General features: G+C 40.0%; 1 protein-coding gene across 6 annotated transcripts in view; it reads left to right on the top strand.

The window, feature by feature from the left end:
• Positions 1–538: 538 nt before the first annotated feature.
• Positions 539–10,533, top strand: part of SATB1 (SATB homeobox 1) — a 76,247-nt gene continuing 66,252 nt past the window's right edge. For 2 of the 6 annotated variants that reach the window (XM_075493124.1, XM_075493122.1), the window contains exons 1-4: positions 542–2,226; positions 5,117–5,352; positions 9,111–9,287; positions 10,092–10,218. In XM_075493124.1, coding sequence (XP_075349239.1) covers positions 5,142–5,352; positions 9,111–9,287; positions 10,092–10,218 — 515 coding nt within the window. In that variant the 5' untranslated portion in view covers positions 542–2,226; positions 5,117–5,141. Of the gene's footprint in view, positions 2,227–2,318; positions 2,389–5,116; positions 5,353–9,110; positions 9,288–10,091; positions 10,219–10,533 lie in introns of all 6 variants that reach the window. The other 4 variants (XM_075493120.1, XM_075493125.1, XM_075493119.1 and 1 more) reach the window with 4 other exon arrangements.

Raw genomic sequence — 10,533 nt, 5'->3', positions numbered from 1 at the left:
CGCTCCCGCCGGCTCGCCCCCTCCGCCGCAGGCCCCCATCTGCCATGTGCGTGCGTGCGTGCGCGGCCCGCGCTGCCTGCGCGGGGCGGCGCTGCCTGCGCGGGGCGGCGCGGCGGGCATTGTGCGCGGCGCAGGCAGGGCCGCCTCACCCGCACCCAGCTGGCTGCAAATTCGTGCGCGCCCGGAAGCCGCACGCCCTCTTCCCCCGGCCCCCCCCGCTCACCTACCGGCGGCGGCCGCCCCCCCGGCCCGGCCCGGCCCGGCCCGGCGCCCCCTCCCCGCTCCTCACTGCGGTCCCCCTTTGCCACAGCTCTTCTGCCGACCTCCCCTCCCGCCGGCCTCCCCTCCCCCACGCCTCTCTCCTTCACCACCACCTCCTCCTCCTCCTCCTCCTCCTCCTCTGCCACTTTCTCTCTCTCTCTCTCTCTCCCAGGACGCGTCGGATGATCCGGGGCCGCCGGGGAAGGGCTCCGGGCAGCAGCAGGGAGGCTGCGTCCTCCTCCCGTCTCGGGCTGTAAAAAAAAAAAAAAAAAAAAAAAAAAAAAAAAAAAAAAAAAGCCGGTGGCCTCGGTGTTATTTTGTATTAAAATGAGGAGGAGGAAGAAGAAGCAGCGGCAGCGGCAGCAGCGGCAGCGAGCGGTAGCGGAGAGGAGGAGAGGAGGCTCTGAGCAGGGGACGGCGGCGGCAGCAGCAGGAGGAGGAGTAGTGATGAGTCAACTAATAATTTAATGGGGACAGAAACAGAGAGAGGGAGAGAGAGAGGAGGGGGGGGGAGAGAGCAGAGCAAGGCAGCTCCGTCCGGGGACACGCACACATACACACACACATACATATACCCATGTAACATCCAGCAACAACCACCAAACCGGCCTAAATAACAACCATACTCAGCCAGCCAGGGGAAACGAGAATTAAAAAAAAAAAAAAAAAAAAAAGAGACAAAAAAACAAAGCCTACCATTATTATTCTTTTTCAATTATTATTGGTTTTTTGCTGGCTTGGTTTTTGTTGTTGTTGGCTTTTTGCAACCTTTCTATTTTATATTTTTTACCCCTTCTTGCGAGTAACTCTTCTCGGAGTTCCCAGATTTTCTTTTTTTTTTCTTCTTTGCAGAAGCAGAACCAGTTTTTTGTTGGCTTTTTTTTTCTTTTTTTTTTTTTTTTTTTAAATAGAGAGGATTGGGGCTTTTTTTAAAATTACAATTTCTCCCGGTTTTGGACTCGGAGGGAGTGAAACCTCGTCACTTTTTGTAGTGGTGGTGGTGTGCCTTGTTGTGTGTGTTTCCTTCCTCCCCTCTGTTCTTTTTCTCTCTCCCCTCCTCTCGCTCCCTCTCTCCCCCCTCACTCGCACAGCAGCCCCCGGTAAATGAGAGGAGACAGGTCCTCTCTGCCTTTTTTTTTTTTTTTTTTTTTTCCTCCCCGGACCTCAAAGGCGAGATTAAAAGTGGCATTTTAGTGCCTTTTCCTGCAATTTTCTCTACACTTTTTTATCTCCACTAGCGATCTCTGGGGCTGAGGTTTCCGCAGAAAGTTTGGGGGCTGTTACGGTGTGTATTTTTGCGGAGGGGGAGGGGAGCGGGCTCCTTCTGTGTGTGCTGCTCCTCTGGGTGCCTATTGGAGAATAATAGTGTAAGTGACAACCTAGAAGTAGACTTTCTGCTCTTCACACTGGATAGAAAAGCTGCCTTTTTTTTTTTCTTTGCTTTTTTTTTTTAAATAACCCCCTTTCTCACTTGCTCCTGTACGCATTGGTTTTATTTTTGAAAGGATAGCTAGACTTAAGTCACCCTCCACCTCAATTTAAACCTGCTACTTTTTTTTTTTTTATTATTATTATTATGAATTCCTCGTTTTGAGCGTTACACTTGTCTGATCAATTTGATCTTCAGCTCCTTCTTCCGTTGCTAAACCTCGAAAACTGGCTCTCTCAAAAGATATTTAATCTGTATTTTTTGTCCATTGCCATTTTTGCTCATGGCTACTCTGTTTCTCGCTATCTATTTTTGCCCCTCCCCGCCTAGAGGAAAATAGCTACACGAAAAAAAGAAAAAAAAAAAGAGAATATTAGGGGAAGTAGTCCTCAGGTCTGCTGCCCCCCCTTTCCCCCCCTCCCAAAAGGGGGGGACCTAGAGAACATCAGTCTTGAACTTCTTCCTCTTCAAGAGCTCGGGCTGCAAAGGAAACCTCCTTTGTTTTTGTTATTTATATGCTGTCAAGTTTTGAAGTGGTGAGTTTCGGGTCGGTTTTGCTAATTTCACTCAGAAAACTGCAGTGTTTCTGTTTCTAGATAAGTACTTTGCTTCTTTGTCTCTTTAAAAGGTCACAGGGAAAGCTTGGCCTGGATTGTGAGAGCCATATGGAACGGATAAGTGCGGAGCCTCTCTCAAATGTGATTATGGGTTTTTATGGGGGAGGGAGGGAAGAGGAGGGGAAAGGCATGGGGAGGGGGCTGATTCAGGAGGAGAGAAAGAAATAATATAATACTGGCGGCGTTACATCGCGACAAAAGGAGATACCGCACCGACTCTCATTCAGAAATTGCGCGGTGTGCCCGTACGTGTACGCTGTCTCTGGGAAGCTGTGCCTTGAAATTGTGCTCTTCTCTCAATGCCTGTGATGAAAACTTGTAGTTGTGAAAGATGCCTAAATGCGAAACCCGGGGAAACTCTTGGCCTGGAACCGGCGGAGATGATAGTTCTTCCCTGCAACCCTCTCCCTGGGCAGGCCATGCTGGTTGTTGCTCATCACTATTCCAAACTGAGGTTTCAGTGAACTTTAGCCTTGGGCATGGAGTTTAAATGAGTAAATTAGGTGTTTTATGTGCATGTAATTTTGCTTTGTAACATAAAGCTTTTTACAAGATGACTAAGCGGTGAAAGGATGCCGATGGGTGGGTATTCTCAGGCCAAGCGAAAATGACCCATTTGGTGTTTTGGTTGTAGTCAGTGTATTAACTAAACTGCGATCTATCACTTTTATTCACTGTACATGATGTAGTGCGATTCTGACTCATGATGACTAGATACTTTTTGTAGCAAAGAGCCTCGGTGCCTTAGAGTACTTCTGAAGTTGCCAAAAGTGACAAGGATTTTCTTGTTTCAGGCTTTTTTTTTTTTTCCTAAACTCCCCCCCCCGCCTTTTTTTTTTCTTTTTTGTTAATCCTCTTATTCTTGAGAGAGACCAGTCTCAGAGAAGCAGTCCTATAGTATGTTAGCATCGTCAGAACCATCGGAAGATGTTAACGGTTTGAGTCTGTAATTCTTTGCTTAGGCTGCAGTTAACACAGTAAAAAAAAAAAAATCTTTTCTAAAAGTGGCTAAAATAGGCACGTTTACTGTTAATGAGACACACGACCTAAAACAGATGGGATCAAGATGAATGGTAAACCTTAGCCTGTCACCTTACAGCATAAGGAAAAATAACGATTTTCTGAACTTTAGCTATTCAGTGGCATTCTTGAGGTTGCTGGTAAACGTTCAGATTAATATATTACCTCTTTCTTCACTTTATCGGGAAAAGCAGCATGGTGTTCAAACAAGAAAAAAAATAGTTTACGGAATTGTCATTGTCATATATACCAATGACATAGAAGTCTATAAAAAAAATCCCAAGATGTTTAGGCTTTAATAGCTTTGCTATGAAATGTGCAGAAAATGTATTGAATTACTAGGCAACTGAAAGAAAGTAGCAATTATCAGATTCACACCAGTCTTTCTAAATATGACTTCCTCGGTATTAGTATTTGTACTTGCTAATGTAAATACTAGTTCATAAATTAATGTCTAGTCACCTGTCCTTAGTGATTATATTATATACATAACATAATTGTCGGTGTAGTCACACCTTTCTCAGTCAGAGAAAGGTAGGGTAAAATACCTAACAATCACAACAGTATTGATGAATGAAATCATAACCAGAAGGATGTCCTGTTCTCAGCAACTGATTTTTTTTATTATTTTTTATATACTTGGCAAAACAGGTTCTGATGAGTGACAAAAATCCTCAAAACTTACTCCGTTATGTTCTAGGCTTGGGAGATTTTTAGTGATTTAACTGTAATTGTTATTCATGGACGGAGGTTTCAAAAGTTTATAAAAAGGGAAATATAAGCATGCCAACATATAACTTTTCTTAATTTGCTATTGAAATTACTTCTGTTTTTTGGTTTCAAATAGCTGTTCCAGCACATAACTTAGCGTCACCCAGGGTTGGTTTTTTGGTTTTTTTTTGTGTTTTTTTTTTTTTAATTTAAGGGCTTCAAAAGTACTATAGAAATTGTGGGGTTTTTTTCCAGCATTATGTTTTGTGAGATGCTACCTTCTCTTCTCAGTTATTTTTCATAATTCAATAAACTACTCCATTTAACACTTAAAGCTTAACATCTGAAAAATTTCATGTACATATTTTGAACTCTGCAGAAGTTGATAAACTCTTTGTATAATACTGGTTAGGAAACTCAAAAGCAACCATCTTCCGCCACTGCTTTCTGAAGTTAAATGTTAAATTCTCTTCTAACTTTTATTTTTAAGGGTGGGGAGGAACTGTAAATGGACAATATTCTACATCTCTAATAAATCTGTTGCTCCCTCAACTAAAGTTTTAACAGTCTATTGTTGTGCATCCATTTTTTTTTAATCAAGTAGATCGAGAAATGTTTCACTAGAATCTTTTTCTTTCTCTGTGTCTCTCTCTCTTAGCACAGCAAAAACACCCGGGATTAATAACAAACCTTTCTGTGAGATTTGTAACAATAGCTGTGTTGGAGCACATACCTTGACAATCATCATCATTCATATGAGTCTTAGTCTCTCTCAGATTTAGTAGAATATCTCGGAAGATTTTTTTTTTTTTTTAAAGGGGTATTCTAGTTGGCTTTTAAAAATAATTCCACCAGATTATGATGCGATCTGTCTGTAAACTGGGGTATGAGGTCATTTTTGGAAAATAAGTTTGTTTCCTTAAAAAAAAGGCATCTTCTTTCCAGTTAAAATAGTTAATTATTCTTCTTTATGAGCTTACGATACATATATATCTCTCTCTGTACATGTGCAGGCTGTGTACGTATACATATGCGCACACGTGTACAACATATATATTTTTTTTTTGAATCATGGCAGGTGATCTTTAGAGGCGGGACTGAGTATGGATCATTTGAACGAGGCAACTCAGGGGAAAGAACATTCAGAAATGTCTAACAATGTAAGCGATCCGAAGGGTCCACCAGCCAAAATTGCGCGCTTGGAACAGAATGGGAGCCCATTAGGAAGAGGAAGACTTGGAAGTACAGGAACTAAAATGCAAGGAGTGCCTTTAAAACACTCTGGACACCTGATGAAAACTAATATTAGAAAAGGTAACACTTTTGATAATTCTGCATTAGAGAAATATGATTTATAATATTTGGGGGGGAAAGCATACTTTTGCAGACTCTACTTCATTTATATTTCAGGATTAAATCTCCATTCTAAAATACTATATATTCCCAACTCTGATATAAATCACATTTGGGAAATGTAAGCTTCATGCTTGGGTGGAGCATCTTGCTTTACAGGGTGGAGTCTGATTTTTGTTAAGGTAAAGGCTAGCTGCCCTGATTAAAGCAAATTCCTACATTGAAATAGAAGTAATATAATGCATTAATTCTTTGAGTAAGTGTTGGGCTAAGAAACGCAAAAATATGTAACAGTAAATACCGAACTCCCAAAACAAATTCTCGCCTTTCCTCTTGATGGTCCAAGCTTGGAAGGGCAGCAGTATTTCCATAACAGTTGCAAGTTGGTTTAAAGGAAAGAGTGTAAATCTTTAGGTATCACATTGGAAAAGTCATTTATGATGTCAATCTTCGCAGTTTATTTTCTTAAGTACAATTCATTATTGAACAATGAACAACTTGGGTGTCATATTTTTCAGTGGCTGGTTTGCTGTAATTAGGCATTTACACAAGGAAAAGGCACATTTAGAATCATTGATGTTTGTATATGGATGGCTTTTGTTTGCATTGAAAATACTTTTAATGGACAACAATCTATAAATTTTGCTTATAGAAATGTGTAAGTCTTTTTGACCATGTCCTGCAGGCTTGCTAATTTAAATCAAAATATGCTGCATGCAATTTGGCATTTGTTTTAAAACAGCCTCTACTTTTCTGAGTATAATCGGTGTGTGTTTATAATCCAGATTTTTCTTGCATTTGCTAAGCAAAGTGCAAAATGCAACCAAGACTATTAAACGCACAAAGTTAGAAGGCAGAGGAATTTCATTGTGTCTGATGCATAACATTTATCGTACAATCATTTATTTTTTCCTCGGTTTGGCGAAAACAAAGAATATATTGATCCTGAAATGAACAGACACAGCAGTCCGTATTGTTAGATCTTTATCTATTAAAAATGGAAAAACAGCACTTCAGCAAATTCTTTGGCCTCTGCTCATGATTACCCTATTTATTGATTGTTTGCCAAGAATGTATGCATCTTAAGAAAGCCAGGGTAAGAGCATTAAAAATATAATTTATTACGGCTTTTCAAGCAGAGTGCATTAATATTGTACAGTGAAGCAGTGGGGCTATATAAAAAGGACTTTCTGACGCCTGCAAACATATAAGTTCCATAAATTCCTAAATAGGAGATTTCAGCTGTCTCTGGTATTATGTGATATTTGCACAGCAAACTTTAATGCCAGGACAGTTTTAGACAAGGATTCTACAGACTTCACTGCTCCTTATGGCAGACGTGCTGTTTACACAGACTCGTAAACCTTCAGCAAAAGCTCTAACACTGCCTTCAGGTTTAAATCATGCTGTATTTTTAGCAGCGAGCACTGACCAATGCTCTCCCCTTTAATACTAGAAGGTTATGAAGTTGCTGCACTTGGAGGTCTTGCCAAGTACTAGCAGGAGTGATCAGCCAGCTGAGATTGTGCTCTCCTGTATAACATTTTTCACATTAACAGAAGGACACTAGTGACAGTTTGCTAAAAGATTTAGTGGCTCGATTTGTAGTCAGATGATACCTGTGTCTCACTACTGAGATCCACCTCTGATAATCTAGGCTGCACATCAGAATTTGGCCAGGAGGTTCTCCCGTGTTGTTTAAAGTACCACATTTTTCAGAACGCTGCAACTCACGTGTACCTGGCAAAAAGTGTGCATTGCTAGTTTTGTGCCTGATCACAGCTTAATTCGTAGGAACTGATAAGGGAAAAAACAAATACGCTTTAGCTGGTTTTGAGTGTATCTGCGCTGTTTGGTAAAATGAAGCTTTGTTTACATTTTATCTTCAGGTATTAACAGTGAAACTTGTTAAGAATTTTGAGCCCTTACTCTGAGTCAGACGGTAGTAGGTCAAACATCAATTGTGAGAGCCTGGAAGGAAAAAAAAAAAAAAACCACCACCTTTTTACAGATGAAGCGTGTGTGTGTTTTAGAAAGCTCTCCACAGCTTAATTAAAACCAATGAAGAAATCGCCGATTTGCATGTAGTGCTTTTGCTTTGGTCTTCTCTCCCTTCCTGACCAGTCTCACTTAGATTTAAAAAAAACAAGACAAAAAAAAAAAAAAAAAGCTCCTTCCTGCACTACATAAATATTGGCAAGCTTTTAGTCTTGTCTTTCATGCTGAGCCTATTGGGCAAACTGAAGTGAGTTTGTGAGCTTTTCCAAGCGAGCCTGAAGGGGTTTGTTTGCCAGAGATTGACTCTCTGGTGAACAGATGTAGTTTAAATATACGTGCTTAAGAGGTATCGTTCTTATCGTGATTTCTTGCTATACGTTAGAGCACAAATCAACAGACGTGGTCTTAAAGCGTGTATCTATTTTCAAGAGTAAATCTTCTTTTTCGACTATAGGATGTCTGGTGCACCTTATAGGTTAGGAGGTTTCCGTAAGTCTAGAGGGCAGTGGTTATAGAGGCATTAACATTGTAGGACTAATTGGAGTTCCTGGGTGCCCTGTTAAAATAACCCTTGTCATCATTTATGCTAAAGATGATACCCCTCTGGCAGGCTGCCATAAGACAGTTCTGTACATCTGCTTTTAACCCTTTTGCTTTCTGTCATTAAGAGATCCTAACCTGCGCTGCTGGAGACAGCGGGACAGGACCGGGGCCTAAAACCGCGGGTCCGAGGTCATCGTGTCATCCGCATCCGTCTGGGAGGCCAGGAGGGATTTTCACAAAGTCTAGAAATCTAATTGCCGGGAGAGACTTTGTCCCTAAAACAGCTTGGGTCATTTGTTACTTCTCTGTCTGTTGTCAAAAGGGAGGGAAAAAAAATTAAAAAAAAAAAAAAAAAAAAGCCAAAGGAAAGGGAAGAAGGTTGTTTGCTTAATATTCTGTGCAGCGTAGGGGAGGGTTTGTCGTATGATGCTACAAAACTAGAAATTAGTAATTACTTTGAGGCATACCAAAATAGCAATGAATACCAGAAATGTTGAATGTAAAGTACAGGAGGCAACAAAAAAAAAGCCCGAACTGCAGGTACACTTCTTAAAACGGCATTGAAATCATGATTTGTTTCTTAAAGATGCGAGTGAAAGTAGTGCTCAAGTGCACTCAATGAATGAAGCACGAATTAGTGTTAACTTTTGCCTTGTTTCCTTGTGTACTCTTTTCAGAGCGAATGTGTAACACGCAAGGTGATTTGTTGTTGATGTTGAAGGCAATTAAATATTTTTGGCAGGACTAAGAAAGTTTTAATGTTAACGAACAAAATTATGTAGCTGGTACTAAAATGGCTTACAGCGAAGACATCTGCAGTATGTATTTAGGTTCTCATGCTGCCTGCTACTCACAACAAATCAGGCAGGACAGAGAGAATCAACTTCTCTTCAGTCAACCTTGTTATTTCTATAGAAGGTAATTCTTTAATCTGTATCCGATCAAGCGAGATAAATTTGCATTTCTGCTTTTCAGAGAGATGTATGTTTTGTAGAACTTTCTCTTTTTTGGGGGAGGGTGAGGGGAAAGGACTCAGGGAATATGTTTATCAAATATTTGTGATGATTCTTGGTGCCTCCTCTGCCTGTTCGTACAGGTTTTATTTACATAACGCTGTATAGACCCACCTACTCTACTATAACTCAAGTTTAATACGTTAAATTTAATGTTTTTAATAGGAAGTATGCTTCCAGTTTTCTGTGTAGTGGAACATTATGAAAATGCCATTGAGTATGATTCTAAGGAGGAGCATGCAGAATTTGTGTTGGTGAGGAAGGATATGCTTTTCAACCAACTGATTGAAATGGCATTGCTATCACTTGGATATTCTCACAGCTCTGCTGCCCAAGCAAAAGGTAAATAAGATTACGAAATTGTACAATGAATTATGTTTGTTTGTGAGGTTTTGGGGGAGGGGCAGGATTTCTTTCAGGAATGCGGTGCAGGTTTTACTACTTAAACTTCTTGCAGATTCTGTCTCTGTATTTTTTTTCCTTAATGTATTTTTGTTTAGTTAGTGCACGTTTTGTTCGTGGGGAACGTGGAGGTAGATTTTTTTTTTGTTTAAAGAAAAAAAAAGACTTCAACTGAATCATTAGTATGCTTATTGACCTTAATAATCTGCTCCACTGAGGATCCACAAGGAAGTGTAAAGCATATTTGAGCAGATGGACTGTTGAGAGTCAACTTGCATTTATGACTGAATATCCAGCTCTGTTTCTTTTATTTTGTTCCTGATGGTTTTATAGACTGCAAAGTTTTTTTTTTTTTTTTTTTTGGTACTCAATCCTTGCATTGCAAAATTCTTCTAATTCATTAAGAGGAATGCTAATTATTATATCATGTCCTATTGAATTCATGGGAACTTAGGAAAATACACTTCTATACATATGAAAAACATCTCTACTGTAAAGCATTTGTATAATTTCATAATATAGATAAAGCATATCCTTGGTGGGGTGGGGGTGGGGTTTTTGGGGGGTGGTGGTGGTGTTCTTTTGTTTTGCCGGATTTAAGAGGCTAGAAACAAAGGTAGTGATCTTGTTAAAATCAGATATTTATTTAGCCCCTAGGAATTAACAGGTAAATTACTTTTTTTTCCAATTTTTCCTGCCCTTCTTGCCCACTCCCCCTCCCCTTAAAAAATAAAAATCCCGCAGGGCTTATCCAGGTTGGGAAGTGGAATCCAGTTCCACTCTCCTATGTGACAGATGCCCCTGATGCTACAGTAGCAGACATGCTGCAAGACGTGTATCATGTGGTCACACTGAAAATCCAGTTACACAGGTAAGTTGCCTACCAGTTCTGGGACGTGAACTGTTACTTGTCTGCTCTTACTGTTCATATTGCTTGTATTTAATTCCCACTGTGCTGTGTGCTCAAAGTACAAAGGCTTATCTAAATTCCTTTTTAGTTACTCAAATTCTTCTTTAACTTACAGTATACTGTTGCAGAAAACTTTTATAGCTCTGATACATAGATTTTCTTTGGATATCTCATTAAAACTATATTGCATTTTAGTCAATTAAATGATGCATTACAAGAAGGCATTTTACATAAAGTTTACTTAAGAGAAAAATATTTTTGCATATCATGAACAGT

This window comes from Mycteria americana, chromosome 2 (genome assembly GCF_035582795.1).
Source record: "Mycteria americana isolate JAX WOST 10 ecotype Jacksonville Zoo and Gardens chromosome 2, USCA_MyAme_1.0, whole genome shotgun sequence".
NCBI classification, from domain to species: Eukaryota; Metazoa; Chordata; class Aves; order Ciconiiformes; family Ciconiidae; genus Mycteria; species Mycteria americana.
The sequence above is the reverse complement of the archived record's forward strand: the minus strand, read 5'-3'. Positions and strand labels throughout refer to the sequence as shown.